A 16,895-nucleotide genomic window follows, 5' to 3' on the forward strand; every position below is an offset into this window, starting at 1 on the left:
CGAGTGCTGGGATTAAAGGCGTGCGCCACAACCGCCCGGCAAGACAGTAGACTTCTGTGATAGCAGTTATTATCGAATCTTAAGAACAACACCAGAGGTTACTTAGTGTCTGTAGCATACCTGATGATCAAAGATTGTTCATACATGACTTTGAAGTTGTTTTTCTTCACAAACTGTTGCTGACCTCAGTTATGTCTTTAGCAATATTTGTTACCATGTGCCACTCACTCCCTTACAGGGTAACCCCGGCTTACTGAAGCCTAAGCCTTTGCTTTAAGTAAATACAAAGGCAGCTTGATCCTAGGAAGTTGATTCACCCAACTTTTGTTATCTGCATGTACTGAATCCTATGTAGAGAAAATGTTTCCTGTTAAGACTTTTTCTAACAGGTCCTTGTTTGACAAGGGAAACAGTTGGGAAATTGAATCCATTTTAAGCCCCCCACCAACATCCTTCATTTTCTTGGTAGCACTGCATAAGGTAGAAATTGAAATTTCTATTTGATGAGAAACGTTACATTTCTCCTTTTTATTTGCAGATTCTAAATGGAGGGACTCCAGACATTCCTTCCACTGGGCTACTTCCAGGGCAGGCTCAGGAGACCCCAGGTTATCCATATTCTGATAGTTCTTCCATTCTTGGTAAGTGGTATTATTATCCGTGAGTGATAGTGCGCTTGCAAAACATCTAACACAGACTGGAGAGATGGCTCAGAGGTTAAGAGCACGGACTGCTCTTCCGGAGGTCCTGAGTTCAATTCCCAGCAACCACATGGTGGCTCACAACTATCTGTAATGAGAACTGGTGCCCTCTTCTGGCCTGCAGGCATGGAGGCTGAACACTGTGTACATAATAAATAAATAAATCTTTAAAAAAAATCTAACACAAAGATAGTTTTAAGAACTGATTACATAAAACAAGCTAGTTCTGAAATAGTTGATAAGAAGAACAGCGTGGATGTTTGAAATGTTTAACTACTTCAGTGATCTAAGTGCCTCTACAGCAACCCAGACACAGGTTTTCTCCCACAGAATTTTCAGAGGGAGAGCCCATGTAGCTTCAGAGGGTATTAAAAGTCACTGGACAATGACAGTTTCTCTCAGTCTATCCTTTTTTCTCATTCTGTTTTCTTACTTTCTCCTTTCATAGTTATTTTTACTACCAACCACTGACTAAAGGTTATCAAAATACTAAAATGGGCTCGACTCAAATATTTTTAACATTTATTGAATTTAAAGGATTTCCCCCTAATTTTTAGGTGTTCTTTTTGAAAAGCAGTAACAACAGTAAGTTATGCCAATAGAGTCCCCATATAACCCCTCACTCTTGTTAAATAATTTTATTAGTGTGTTGAGAAGTTGCTTTCCAAATGTAAGTGTGGTTTTGGTACTTTCTACTGACCAGCCTCTCTTCTTCCCCAGGTGAGAACCCCCACATAGGCATCGATGTGATAGACAACGACCAAGGGTCAAGTAGTCCCAGTAACGACGAGGCAGCAATGGCTGTCATCATGAGCCTCTTGGAAGCAGATGCAGGCCTGGGTGGTCCCGTTGACTTTAGCGACTTGCCATGGCCACTGTAGACACTACATTTTGCTTTGGCAACAGCTACAGTATCAAAGTGCATTACTGGTGAAGTTTTACAGTCTGTGAAGCTTACTGGATAGGGAGAGAACAGCTTTTATGGACTGACTCCATAAAAGCCATCTCAGAGCCATTGAGACAAGTCAATCTACCGTGTGTAACTTCAGACAAAGTGGAACTAAGCCTGCTCCAGTGTTTTCTCATCATTGAGTTTGGGCTAGCTGTGGATAGCTTGCATTAATTGTATATTTTGAATTTTGTTTGTGTTGAATTTTTTAATCATTGTGCACAGAAGCATCATTGGTAGCTTTTATATGCAAAATGGTCATTTCAGATGTATGGTGTTTTTACACTACAAAGAAGTCCCCCATGTGGATATTTCTTATACTAATTGTATCATAAAGCTGTTTATTCTTCCTTGTAAGAATCCTTTACTATAAATATCGGTTAAAGTATAATGTATTAGACAGTTAAATATTTTTAATAAATGTTTCCCTTGTTCTATAAGTTACTATTCCCATTTTGAATAATTAGGAAGAAAATCTTCACATGCTTCAGGGCTGGTTTATTCATTTCAACAATGGCTTAAACATATCCCTGCTGTTACGTTTGCAGTGCCTTTTTGATGTCATACTAATAATTTCTCCTGGGCTACTAGCTCAGACATAGTACAAAAACAGTTCATTCCCAAATGTAGCCATCTCAATTTATATGAAAACAGAGATGTTAACTCTAATTTTAAATCCTTTGAATTCAAGTTCAAGATCATAAACTGGCTTCTCTAACACCTGTAGTTTTATGGTGCTGCTAGAACTTCTTCCCACGTGGAGACATAAGCAACACCAACCCTCCCTTCTGTGTCCCATTGACTAGCCAAGGCATGATGCCACCAATCCAAAGTTCACTCTGGGAACCAATGGGTTTAATGGGCTTCCTTAGAGAGTATAAGTGAGGGGTTCCCTAGAGGGATACTCCTGCCCACAAAAGCCACACAAAGTCTTTACCCATAGGCATTCAGATGGAGTCTTCCCAAGCCTACACACACACACACACACACACACACACACACACTCTTAGCCCCTCCCTGAAGCGACCTGCTGTTTTAAAGAACAGGAGGTAGAAGAGCTGGCTACCCATGTGAGTGTCTCATGGTTCTCTCCATACCTCCCTGGGTGGGGAGGGGGATGCAAACAGACAACTCACCTAGTAAGCAGGTACAGCTGAATACTTCCAAGATGGCAGTTATGTGGCTTAGAGGACAGTCCTGTACAACACATGACTATTAATAGTTAAGTGACCTCAAGACCTAAAGCACTAAAAACACTAATTCTTTGTTGTAGACTATCAACTATTTAAACAATTTGCTGAACAGAGCAGCACAGACTGATGAAAAATCAGAAACTAACACTGAAACTTAGGGCCCCAGACTCACTCTATTTTCATATCCTGAAAATCCTGATCAACTGCTTTGGATTTATAATGACTTTTCTGAATTTATAGGAAACGTATGTGCCTCTTATAAATATGCCAAAGAGCTCTTTGGGCTACTGTTTGATTTCTAGTTATACTTAACGCATACATGACACAGAATCTAGTCAACGTGTTTATAAAGTGGTCAGAAACATTAAAACAATGGAATTTTATTTTGATGAAAAACTCGAGTTTACAAGCAAACAGTTCATTTTCCTATCCCATAACTCTTAAGAAAAAAAAGCATTAGTAAATAAATATCTGAACTGATTAAGGGTAAGGCAGACTGGACAGTAAACCATCTCCTGACGTTCACCCTTCTTGCACATGACTCACTGTAAAGGGTTCAGGGCTCTGGAGATGAGTGAACCGACATCAGGAGCATCAGGTCTCTCCTCATCACTCAAACTCAAGATAAATATGTTTTTGCTTCTTGTGGGCCAACTACCCATACTGTACTGAGGAATACTCTGATAGAAGCACTTGTGTTACACTGTGCACCACCACTCTAACATGGCTTCAACAGCTTCATTTAACCACCGTCTATAAAGTGCAACTCTTAATATTCTGCATTTTATCTGGGGCATGATGAGTATCAATCTACACTGAAAGTACCCCAGCTGCCAATTCCCACGACTTCTGAGACCGAGATGTGTGAGAAAGGACTGTCCCCGTACAAAGAACCAATTCCACAAACCTACTGGTAAACAAATACATTTATAGAACTGGAACCAGGATGCTAAAGTTGTACTCATTAAAAAACCATTCAGCTACCTTTGGTCTTTAAAAAAGCCTACACTGCAGTATCCTAAACATGTGCATCTCACAATGAAGAAAAGTGGCCTCGCAGTGCAGAATGAGGAGTACGACGTCACTGTGAAGAGTAGCATGCTATGGTTTCAGGAACATCATCAGCATCACAGCATTGGATTCTGTGCATCAGGATCGAGGTCATTATTGCCCGAGGCAGGGTGGCTGGGGAGGATATCCAGCTCATCCACCTGTGGAGTAGGGTGCATGACTACCAGCTGGTCCTGGGGAATGTCTGCGGCAGCTGCTGCCAGGTTGGTGATAGATTTACTCTTTACACACTGAAAGTCTACATGCCGACTCTTTCCTTCCTCCTTCTCCCAGGACATTCGAATAAAGGGTCTTTGGACGTAGTTGTAAATGACTTCTGGGCGACCTCCTGGCCTTTTCTTTACTTTTTCTTTGTAGGTAGGATAGCCTAGAGGAAAGAAGGGAACTTTTTTAAAAAAGAGCATACATGTGCAAAACTTGTCACCTGTTATCTGTTGAGAACTTTTCTTGTTCAGGTCCCACTTCAACATTTTAATGGAAGTTAAAATCAAGAAAGGAAACCAATATTCACCTGCCCAGTCATCATCTTAACATGGATACCAAAACCCTAGAGATGTAATTTACAAAACCTTCCGCCATCTTTTTCAGTTACTCAAACTCTTCGGGTGGGGCTATGGAGGGCTGGTTCTCTGTACCAGGCATGACATCTGCAGGAAATGCGGTCTCTCCTTGTGCATAGGCAACGCTCACTCTGCTCACAGGGTGACCGGCCTTAAAGGCCTATAGTTCTTTAGCCCTCTAGTTTCCTTAATCTTCAGTCTCATCTTTATATTGCTTTAGATTTTTTTGTTTCTTTTTTTTAAAAATAACAAAAAATACTCAGCTCTCTAGCAGGTTCTTAAATCTGCAGCTAGCTCAACAAGGGCAAGGGCAATATTTTAATCTCTGATATCACTTTATTATGACTGTCTCAACAGTGAATTAAACCTGTATCTGCAAAGAGCTTTCCTTAGTTATAACTTTTCTTTTTGAATTCTAGTCACTAAAAATAACAACTAGTAAAAACAACCCAAAGTTTCAAAAAACTTTCAATTAATTGTCTATTAGTAATGAAATTTTTCCAAAGACACAAAGTCCTTAGAAAATACTGCACAGTCTTCCCTCCTTTCTATCAGTTAAGAACTGAACCAGAGATAAGCAAATTTTTCTGTAACAAGTTGCAGTACATATTCAATCTTGTGAGCTTTATGGTTTCTACTAGACCTACCCAACTCTGCCACTGTAAAGTGCAATCAGTTTCAGGAAACAAAGATAACTCTAACAACGCAATTTAAAAAAAAGCAAAAGGTTGGGGTTGGTCTGTATCAAAAAATGATATCCAGAAAGAGAACCAGAAAGGCCTCAGGCAGAAGACATCAGTTAGCACTATCTAAGGGTGTGTATAGGCTGTGTGTGACAGGAGTGAGGGAAGCCATTGGCCTTCTCAAGGCCTAGAGAAGGCTTATCTCTCCTTCCAGTCCCCAGCCAGCAGAAGGTACAGATGGCTTCTCTTTGTTCTCTTGTTCTTGGTCACTCCTGGATCTTCAGAAAGTCTCAACTTCCTATGTGACTGTATTCCCATCTTTCTTCCTCACAGAATCGCCTCTCTACACAAACAGAATCGTAATGCACACTTGCTTTAAAACCACCAATGGCTTTGTTATGCTTCAAGGAGAAAGATGTATGCTTAAGTTGTTTTAAAACCTGGCTCCAATGAACTGAATCTCAACTACCGTCATGCTTTATGTCCTCTTATACTAGAGCTCTCAAATGGAATGGTTACAACAAACTTTCCATTTCTTCCTGAACATGCTTTTGTGTTTCTCACATTTGTTTTTGAGCTGGATTCCTCCTGGAACTTCTGCAATTCCAATCTTTTTTTCTCTCTTGGCAAAAATATTGAGTCCATACAGAGCTAATTATTTGCTTCTTATGCTCCAAAGCACTCACGTTATACTAGCACCTGCAACACTAAATGGTAATTAATTTGTGTTATGTTTGACTCCCACCTAAGCTAAGTTCTCACATGGCAAAGCCAGCATCTGCACCTCAATCTCCAGAGCCTAGTGTAGCACATAATATACTGCAAGCACTGAGTGACACATCATGAACGAACTACTAGAGCATAGCGGTGATAGCCTCCTCCCAGACAGCTAGCTTTTTCTTCCTATTTTTTTTAAAAAAATTTGTGTATGTGTGTACCTGAGGTGTCAGATGCCTTGGTGCTGGAGTTACAAGCAGTTGAAGCTGCCAGGTATGGATATGGAGAATGGAACTTGTCCAGTGCTCTTAACTGCTGAGCCATCTCTCTAGCCTTCAGATATCTCTTACTGAGAATATTCTTCCCTTTAAAAATAAAATCTGTCTCTGACCTCTTCACTCAACAAGTAATATTTAACAGCTATTTCATCAAAGAACTCAAGGTACCAGCTGTCTTGAAGGTGTCTGTGCTCTATGAGGGTGATGACATCTGTTCATAAAGTTAAAAACAAAACAACCCCCCCCCACCTCAAGAAGCAATGTTATGTAATGGTCTGACCTGTCCCTTTAAGAGACAAGCCCCGCCCACCACCCAAGCAGGCAGATCTTCCTTCTGCTTCCAGTCTGAGCTCTCTCCCAAAGAGGTAAGTAGCTGCTGCTATGGCTCCTCTCCTCTCTGCCCCCCCTTCTCTCTCTCTTTGCTCTTCCCCCATCTCTCCTCCCCTCTTCCCTTTCCCCTCCATAACCCACTAAATAAATACTCTCTCTGCATGGCGTGCCTATCCATCTTGGTCTCTCACGCACCACGTGGTTCCTTGCCTCTCACCTGCTGGGGCTGTGGCTCCTCATGGGACTGTCTGTCCCACCCAGGTCTCTCACCCACCATGCGGCTCCTAGAACCCACTGGAGGCCACTTGGGGGCTCCCTGCCTGGGGCCTGCTGTTGCCACTTGAGGACCTGCAGCATTTTACTTAAACCATAACAATATACACAATGACATTCCAGTGACTTTCCTTGTTCTTTGTTTATTTTGTTTTTTTGAGAAAGGGTTTCTCTGTGTAACAACCCTGGCTCTCCTGGAACTAGCTCTTGTAAACCAGGCTGGCCTCAAACTCACAGAGATCCGCCTGCCTCTGCCTCCCAAGTGCTGGGATTAAAGGCGTGCACCACCACCGCCTGGCCCCTTGTGCTTGATCTTAATAATAATCAAAAAGTGAGGGAAATACAGGCAAAGAGAATAACTTAAGCATACAAGATATATTAGCAGATTTTGAGATTTGGAATGGTAGGTACTAGAAAACTGATTTGATTCCAGGTTGGAGAACTTTAAATACACGATGATGATGCAGTATTGAGGATTAAAGCCAGGGCCTTGTGGTGCACATGCTAGGCAAGACCCTCCCGCTAAGCTACATTCTCAATCCTAAATAATATTCTTTATTCAACAAAAAGAAGCCAAGGCTATTTTTTAAAGCTTAGTATGATAAAATTGTACCAAAACCAAATTCTACATTCTGTGACAACTGCAGTCCTTACTGTCCTGCCATTCCTGCTCAGGATACAAAGGGTAGATTAATTCACAAGCTTGTGTAATTAAATAGTTTCTTAGCCTTAAGCTTCCTGTAATCTATGGAAACTATTTCAATACTACTTCTTTAAAAGGTTTCCTTTTAAACTGTAGGCTTTGTTAAAAGCTTAGTTAAGTACTATGACAGATGAGCGTTTTCTACCAAATTCAGACACAGCACCACAGATGGAGGGAGGCCATGAATGCTATAACTGTTAGGTGGAGTGGCAAACTCCTGTGATCCTACACTGACTTTAGAAGGCATCCTTTGAGGCTGACAGATACACTATTAAGGACATAGGAAGCAACTCTCAGATTCATGTTTTGATGCAACACTGTTGTGCCAGATTAATTAATACAAATTATATTCTCCCATTTTTTCATTTTTATACCAGACAGTTTTGAGGTTCTTGCTGTTGTTGGTTTTATTTTTGATTAGGCTCAGTTTCGTAAGTGATGGGGTCAGAGGTGCCACTATGCCCAACCCAGTACATATACTTTTTTAATTTAACTTCATCATCTACCAACCCCCCAAATCAGTTTATCATTAAGTAGCATCCAACAGACGCACCTAACTACAGCAATATCTACACAGGAATGTAACTGTGGGATCATGGAACTAACAGTCTTCTGCCCTTATATCCATCATCCCTTCTCATTTAATCACGTTCTTGTCTCTTAAGACACCAACTCAATCTAGCTCCCAAAGAAATTAACACATTAACTCTAAAATCAGATTTCTTTTGAAAGCCTTGAAATTAGGAACACTGGAGTAGGTATACGGGATGGGGTAACACAACGGTTAACACTCCTATCTAGGATTGAGGCTATGTTTTTGGTTTTGTTTTGTTTTGTTGTTTTGTTTTGTTTTTCAAGACAGGGTTTCTCTTTGTAGCCCTGGCTGTTCTGAACTCACTTTGTAACTCACAGAACTGCCTGCCTCTGCCTCCTAAGTGCTGGGATTTAAGGCTTGTGCCACCACTACCCAGCATTTAAGGGTTTATTTATTTATTTAATGTATGTTAGTGCTCTATCTGCATGTATGCCTTTATGCCAGAAGAGGGCATCAGATCCCACTATAGATGGTTGTGAGCCAACATGTAGTTAGGAATTGAACTCAGGACGTTGGGAAGAGCAGTCAGTGCTCTTAACCACTGAGCCATCTCTCCAGTCTCTTTTCTTTGTTTGGGAAAGTTTAGACAGGGTATCATGTAACTCAGGTTGGCCTCAAACTTGCTAATAGGCAAGGAAGCCTTGAACTCCCGATTCTCCCATGTGCTGGGATTGCAGGTATGTGCTACCATGCCCAGGTTCTTTCTTACTTTTCCAAGAAGAAAATCTTACAGACTTGGTGGGAAAGCTGAGGGTCTACAAATCATTTGTAAGAAAAACATGCTTCAAAATCTAGAAGCTGTTATTGAAATAAATGTAGATGAGCCTAATTACTGTCTAGCCAAAGTCAAGATTAATTTATGTAAGCTTGTAATGTGCCTGGACAAATATGTTAAATACTGGCTCTTTAAGAAAAAAACTTACTTAACATAGCTATTCAGAAGTTCCTGGTTTTCTGACATCACAAAGTCCTAGTTCAGGCCCCTGCTTTGTTATGTCTTCTCGGGGAAATTTTAACAGCTTACTTAACCAGTTACGCAGAAGTAGTGTTGTGTAATCAAGTGGACTGGATAGGGAAAAACTCTATTTCATAAGACATTAGCTATTAAGAATCAAATAATTACAAAATGACATTTTTTTATTCGCTAATGAGATTACTCATTCAATCAAGAATTATCCACTAGTTTTTATAACCTTAAGCACTGGTGGAAAGTCATGTATCTCAATTCTACTGTCCTTCACACAAATTTTGTTTTGGACATTCTTTTCACATGCTTGAGCACCCTATTCCTGTGATCCTTCAGCACCTCAACCAGGTCCTTAGCTAACACAATTATCTTCACCATATGTGGCAGTTTGAATGTAACTGGTCCCCATGATCTCATAGGGAGTGGCACTATTAGGAGGTATGCTGTTGTTGGAGAGGGTATAACTTTGTTGGAGGAAGTGAGCCATTGTTGTGGTGGGCTTTGAGCTTTCCTATGCTCAGGATACAGCTCACTGTCCCAGTTGACTTCCTGTTGCCTGCAAGATGTAGGACTTTCAACTCCAGGCCTATGTCTGCCTGCACGCTGCCATGCTCCCCACCATGATGATAATGGACTGAACCTCTGAAACTGTAAGCAAGTCACCCTCAATGTCGTGTTTTTCTTAATAAGAGTTGCTAAACACCATTATCACCACAAATCAGACTGAGACCTTACTATATTGGTGCTGTTTTAAGTGCTTTTCTTGTGTTAGCTCATCCTTACAATAGCCATTTAAAATACTTATTAATGCTCCCCATTCCAGATTAAAAAAAAAAAAAAAAGCTCCTTCCAATATCCAGGAGGATAACTAAATGTTTTTCTTTGAATTCACCTTCTTATTTAGCTTCTCTAGGATCACGTATTATAGGCTCAATGTCCTTTATTTATGACTAGAATCCACTTATGAGTGAGTACATACCAAATTCATCTTTTTGGGTCTGGGTTACCTCACTCAGGATAGTGTTTTCTATTTCCATTCATTTGCATGCAAAATTCAAGATGTCATTGTTTTTTACCGCTGAGTAGTACTCTAATGCGTACATATTCCACACTTTCTTTATCCATTTTTCCATTGAGGGGCATCTAGGTTGTTTCCAGGTTCTGGCTATTACAAATAATGCTGCTATGAACATAGTTGAACAAATGCTTTTGTAGTATGATAGGGCATCTCTTGGGTATATTCCCAAGAGTGGTATTGCTGGATCCTGGCGTAGGTTGATTCCGAATTTCCTGAGAAACCACCACACTGATTTCCAAAGTGGTTGCACAAGTTTGCATTCCCACCAGCAATGGATGAATGTTCCCCTTATTCCACATCCTCTCCAGCAAAGGCTATCATTGGTGTTTTTTATTTTAGCCACTCTAACAGGTGTAAGATGGTATCTCAAAGTTGTTTTGATTTGTATTTCCCTGATCGCTAAGGAGGTTGCATGTGACCTTAAGTGTCTTTTGGCCATTTGAACTTCTGTTGAGAATTCTCTATCCTACTGGATATTGGAAGGAGACAAGATTGCCAGGCAAAAATTGGAAACTTGGAGGTGGGGGTAGGGGGTAAGGGGAGATGGGGAGAAAAAAGTGAGAAGGGGAGGATGGGGAGAGCTTGGGAGAATGGGATGGTTGGGATGGAGGAAGGGTGGATATGGGAGCAGGGAAGCATATATCTTAAGGGAGCCATTTTAGGGTTGGAAGATGTCCCCAGCTAGATCCTTGGGTAGCTGAGGAGAGGGAGCCTGAAATGGCCCTATCCTATAGCCATACTGATGAATATCTTGCATATCACCATAGAACCTTCATCTGGCGATGGATGGAGATAGAGACAGAGACCCACATTGGAGTACTGGACTGATCTCCCAAGGTCCACATGAGGAGCAGAAGGAGGGAGAACATGAGCAAGTAAGTCAGGACCACGAGGGGTGTGCCCACCGAGACGGTGGGGCTGATCTACTGGAAGCTCACCAAGGCCAGCTGGCCCGGGACTGATATAGCGTGTGATCAAACCGGACTCTCTGAACGTGGCTGACAAGGAGGGCTGACTGAGAAGTCAAGGACAATGGCACTGGGTTTTGATCCTACTGTATGTACTGGCTTTATGGGAGCCTAGTCTGTTTGGATGCTCACCTTCCTAGACCTGGATGGAGGGGGGAGGACCTTGGACTTCCCATAGGGCAGGGAACCCTGACTACTCTTTGGACTGGAGAGGGAGGGGGAGGGGGTGAGGGAGGGGGAGGGAAATAGGAGGGGAGGAGGTGGAAAATTTTAATTAAAAATAAATAAATTTAAACAAAAGCTGGTTTAAGTGCTGTAGCCAATACACAAAAACTAATTCATAAGTAATCTGGCTCCAGAGCCTTTACTCCTTACATAACCCACTAAAATTATTCAGGAAGGATATTTGGATGTTTTTATTTTGTTTTTAGACAGGGTATCATATGTAGATCTGACCGTCCTGAAACTCACTATGTAGACCATGCTGGTCTCACAGAGATCTGCTTGCTTCTGCTTCTCATTGCTGGGATTCAAGGTGTGTGCCACTACAACCAGCAGGATATTTGATATAAGAAGGGTGCTTTAAAATGAAGGCATATGGGGGAATCATTTAAATCAAAAAAAGCTGTCTGAAGATGCATACATTTAAGCAATGAAATAAGTTGTGCAACTGTATGTTCCTTGAATGTAGGATACAGTGAGCTGAGCACTGCTTCTACATGCATTCTCAAAAGGTGTTTTTAAAACATGCTAGGCCTCAGAGATCACCAGCACACAGCCTGTAAACTTTATGGGAATATACACACAATGAGCCAATTATTTATGTGGGCTTTGCTAATAATGAATCAGAGCATGTCATGAAAGAAAAAAAATCACTTCTGTATCACTGGGAAATCTTATGAAATACATACATCCTCTCAGAAGAAAGCCTGTCTCTGTCATTTACATGTTTACCCCATCATCATTCAGTAACCATTTGTGAGAGCATTCCAAATTATTGAAACTTCAAGATTTTGAAAAGCAATTTAAAAAGAAAGAAAATGAATTGAAAACACTGATAACATCTTACCTTCTATTCCCAATCTAATCTTCTTAAGACCCCTCTCCTTCAAAACTGATTTGGCCACATCTCTGTTTTCAATGTACTTGAAAAATCTATATAATTTTGTGCTATAAATAACTGGAATAAAAAAGACAAAAATATTTCACATTAGCATCAAAGTACTTAAGATATTAACTTCAATTTACCTGGATCATCAAAGGGACCTGACATCCCTAAAAGCCCAAATAATGGATGCACTAATGCCAAAGGAAGACTAGCCAACATGACAGGACAATATTCAGTACAGTTAATGTAGAAGCAAATGTCTACTTAAGTGGAAACAAGAAAAGCTTTGATAACCAATCAGGTAACCCAATCCATAGAAAGATCTCTTTCTCCAAGACACACATCCACTTATTGGAATGGGATCTGTCCCAATTTTCAATAAGACAACCAAAAGATACTGATCACACACTATTATCAAGCAGGCAAAGTAAAAAACTAGATACCTACATGGCCTAGTCTGGAGGTGGGGAAACTGCCTTGTAAAAGAGTACTACACATCTTATATTTCACAGATTGAGCAACTATTAATAATTTCCCCAAAGGCAAAGCCCCTCCCCACAAACTGTTTTCCATCCAGGCAAAGAGCCCCATTTAATACTGAGGTTAAATGGCAGATTCGAGCATGTTCTGCCTAGGTTAGTCTGTTTAGAGCAAACTGGCTTTGCAAAGGGCAGACAGTCCACTGACAACATGTTGAGTCTTCCAAATGTGCTGGGAACTTCAGGGAGTTAGACTGATGGGCCTTCCTCGCCTCCTCTCTCTCAGGTGGAGTTATCGCCCTTAAAAGGTGAACTGCAAGGTTTTGTCAAAAAAAGAAAAACACACTCACAAACCAAACATGCTGGTTTAAGAGCCAATAAAGGAAAATATGTATACAAATTTTACCCATGGCATCCATCTGTACTTATTACCAAAGCTTTGAGACTACTGGTATTTTAAGATTTTTCTTTTCTTTTATCTTTTGACCATTCAGAAAGGATAGAGTCAAACTTAGAAAATCCGTCTGGCTGAAAAAGCTAACTGTATGCTCCTCAAATGCATCTTCTTTAGGATTTAACAGCTTGAGACGAAATGATTCATACTTAGACAAGCTAAGTAAAAGAAAGTTTTGTTCTCTTTAAGCTATGATGCTCAAGATAAAAAAAAACAAGAAAACAAAAACAAGAACAAAAAATAAAATAAAATAAAATAAAATAAAATAAAATGAGCTGGGTGGTGGTGGCACACGCCTTTAATCCCAGAACTCAGGAGGCAGAGGCAGGTGGATCTCTGAGTTAGAGGTCAGCCAGGTCTACAAATGAGTTCCAGAACTACCAGGCCTGTTACACATAGAAACCCTGTCTTTAAAAACCAAAACAAACAAACGAATGAATGAATAAGAAATATCAACAGTGAAACAGGAAAAGCTGGTCTGGCTCTAATTCTACAAAGCTACTACAATGTCACTTCTGTTCTTTAATTGTCTCTACACTTAGAACTGAACCTACTGAAAGCTAAAATGATAAACTCTGTTTTAACAGAAAATAATTTAGTACGCTCATCCTGAGTATTGGAACCTTTTTGTTTTTCCTGCTTTGTCCAACTTTTTATTCTACGTAATTGAGAAAAGACATTGTCAGAAACAAAGACATCTATTTTATCTTTACAAAAGACTCATTGTTAACACTAGGTGTGGATATGATCAAAATACACTGTATGAGACTCGTAAGGAGTTAAAAAGTACTCTAAAGAGAACCACAACATTCATAAGTCCATCATGTAAGAGAAAATCTGTCTGGAAAGTGCTAAAGCAGCTGTCTGAGGAAAAGTCTCTGAAAACCTAAGTTGGCAAAGTGATTGTTTATAGAGTCTGCTTAGTTTTCAAAAAAAGGTTCATAAAAGAGTTTTCATACTTTCTATATTCCTACAGCTTTTACTTAAACTCAGTGCAGTATAACCTTTCAAGGTTAACAGGCTAGGACATAAAACAAGCTGTTAGCTCACCCAGGACACTGTTTAAAAATGCTGATATTGGGTTCATAAAAACAACATAAAAAGATTTTCTCTAACAAAAGCAAACAAAAAATTCTAACCACAAAGTCTGGAAATAAAAAAGAACCCAATGCTGTTCAAGATGGGCTAGTCTGGTCAGCAACAACTGGAGACCTATGGTTTGTTCAAGAAAGCTTTTGGAAGGGCTACTATCAGGAACACAAATGATTTTAAAAAGAAATCTTGGAAATTAAAGTTACCGCTAGTCAACAAAATGTAAATCAGTTTCTGTGCATGACAGGCAGGGGTGGGCACACTTTTTCTCCACAGGCCCAAACAGTGAATGCTCTGGGCTTTGTGAGCCATGCAATATTTGTTGCAGCTATACAATTCTACCATGATAGCACCAAAGCAGCCATAGGCAATACAAAAACTTTATTGATAAAACAGGCAATGGGCTGAATTTAACCCAGAGCTAGTTAGCTGGTTCCTGATATACGAGAAGAGTCTGATAAACTCTTTACCTGTCCTTTGATTACTATTAAAAGACAGAGGTAATCTATATGATGAATCAGGAAAGAGAAGCATGCCAAAATACTTACTTTGTGAATATTCCTCTCCCATCTGTGGTGGATACTCCTCATCCCAATCAACCACATCATCATCTGTAAGCACCACTATATGGCACTCTCGTTCCCCACTCTGGGCACTCGCTACCATGAGAGGGAGGATCATTTCTTCCAGATAAAATTCAAATTGTCTACGAGCACCATCATTTGATAACTCATGCATAAGGGCACCTGAAATGAAACCCACACAGATATCTTGACTTTTTTTTTTTGATGCCTGATAAATGCAGAAGCAAAGAACAGAACACCAGAGTAAGTCAGCATCTACTTTAGAATTTTACAGATTGATAAATGGTAATTCTTCAGCCATCATACTGTACCGAAAAAGAGTTCATATACAAAGTCAGAGACAAAAATGGGCAACAGTAAAGTGTGATAGATAATAGATGTGACAGATGAAGGACCAGGGAGCAAGTGGGAGAATGACAGACAGAAAAGCAAAGAAGGATGTCTTAAGAGTCAGAAAAAGCATTAAGAGAGGCGCTCAGGTAATTTAGTAGTGAAACCTAATGACAGAGTTACCATTAAATTAGCACTGTTCATAATCTTCTAGTCAGCTCAGTATTACAAAAAAGAATATACTAAGAGTACAAATGATGGGGGCTGGATAGATGGCTCAGAGGTGAGGAGCACCAGTTGCTGGCTGCTCTTCCAGAGGTCCTGAGTTTAATTCCCAGCAACCACATGGTGGCTCACAACCATCTGGAATAAGATCTGGTGCATACATGCAGAAAGAACACTGTATACATCATAGATTTTTAAAAGGCTGTTTGTATTACCTTACTGAATAAACCTGTAACAGAGATGCAGCTCCTGTGATTCACACTTTAAAAAAAGTACAAATGATGTGTACAAACAGGGCTGTGAGGAAGCTAAACATAAACACAAATGTACAAAATCAGTAACTTTCTTGTTTAAAAAGTTTTTATTGTATTTTATGTTTATGAGTATTTCCCTGCATGTATATGTGCACTGTGTGCATGCCTGGTGCCCACAGAGACCAGAAGAAGGTGCTGGTTCCCCTGGGACTGGAATTACAGATTTGGGAGCTACTGTGTACATGCTGGGATCTGAACCCAAGATCTGCAAGAGTAACAAGTGCTCTTAATTGCTGAGCCATCTCTCCAGCCCCAATATGATCTCTTAATAGTTTCTTCATATTTCCTTTGGAGACAGGGTGTCTCAGGTAGTTCAAGGTGGCCTCAAATCCACTACAAAACTGGAGATGACTTTTGACTTCTGATTCTCCTGCCTCCTCTTTTTGGTACTGGGATTGCAGGCATATATTTCTGTTCTTGAGCTTTTTGTACTTTCTATTTTTTGCTATTTTTTTCTTTTCTTAAATGCATCCTCATTTAATTCCTAACAACTCTGCCAAGTACCTGTTTCCAATTAAGGAGTCTAAAATATTCAGCAAAGATTTTTTTTTTTTTTTTTTTTGGATTTTGGAGACAGGGTTTCTCTGTAGCTTTGGAGCCTATCCTGGAACTAGCTTTGTAGACCAGGCTGGCCTTGAACTCATAGAGGTCCCCCTGTCTCTGCCTCCCGAATGCTGGTATTAAAAGCGTGTGCCACCACCGCCCAGCTAAGAAAAAATATTTTTGATTCAAGTATATATCTTCAGTATTCTTTTAAATTTTTTTAGGACCACTTTTAATCTTTAAAAATTTTTCTTAGTAAGGTCTTTGAAAATATGTAAAATTTTGGTAATATATAGTAATCTACAAATAAAATTATAAGTTACAAGTCTAGAAAGTCTTCTACACCTATTTTACATAAAGATTCCTATCTTGAATTCCATAACAAATCTTTAACAGGTCTTTAATAGTGATGATAATGAATAAGGAATGATTGCAGATATGGGTAATATCATCATTTGATGGATGAAGGCAGGATAACCAGGAGTTTAAGGTCATCCTCACATACATATTGACATACTGAGTTTGAGACTAACACACGCACGCACGCACACACACACACGCACAGTGATTATCAGCAAACTGTGTCTGAAGGACAGGAGAACTAAAAATTCCAACTATGTGAGTGTGTTCTGAAGGAAGGCAATCTCTGGTTTCTAGTGCCACGTATACCTTGTAAGAATTATTTTTATCTCCCATAGTG

General features: G+C 40.0%; 2 protein-coding genes across 8 annotated transcripts in view; one reads left to right on the plus strand and one right to left on the minus strand.

Annotated features, from left to right (window-relative positions):
• The window catches only part of Arntl (aryl hydrocarbon receptor nuclear translocator like), a 102,349-nt gene extending 100,259 nt beyond the window's left edge, over positions 1 to 2,090 (plus strand). For all 4 annotated transcript variants that reach the window (XM_038331025.1, XM_038331048.1, XM_038331041.1 and 1 more), the window contains 2 exons: positions 539 to 641; positions 1,422 to 2,090. In XM_038331025.1, the coding sequence (XP_038186953.1) occupies positions 539 to 641; positions 1,422 to 1,582 (264 nt within the window). In that variant the 3' untranslated portion in view covers positions 1,583 to 2,090. The remainder of the gene's footprint in view (positions 1 to 538; positions 642 to 1,421) is intronic.
• A 1,117-nt stretch (positions 2,091 to 3,207) lies between these two features.
• The window catches only part of Btbd10 (BTB domain containing 10), a 56,124-nt gene continuing 42,436 nt past the window's right edge, over positions 3,208 to 16,895 (minus strand). For all 4 annotated transcript variants that reach the window (XM_038315720.1, XM_038315712.1, XM_038315717.1 and 1 more), the window contains 3 exons: positions 14,748 to 14,945; positions 12,136 to 12,246; positions 3,208 to 4,281 (listed from right to left, as the gene is read on the minus strand). In XM_038315720.1, coding sequence (XP_038171648.1) covers positions 3,971 to 4,281; positions 12,136 to 12,246; positions 14,748 to 14,945 — 620 coding nt within the window. In that variant the 3' untranslated portion in view covers positions 3,208 to 3,970. The remainder of the gene's footprint in view (positions 4,282 to 12,135; positions 12,247 to 14,747; positions 14,946 to 16,895) is intronic.

Source organism: Arvicola amphibius, chromosome 1 (genome assembly GCF_903992535.2).
Source record: "Arvicola amphibius chromosome 1, mArvAmp1.2, whole genome shotgun sequence".
Lineage (NCBI taxonomy): Eukaryota > Metazoa > Chordata > Mammalia > Rodentia > Cricetidae > Arvicola > Arvicola amphibius.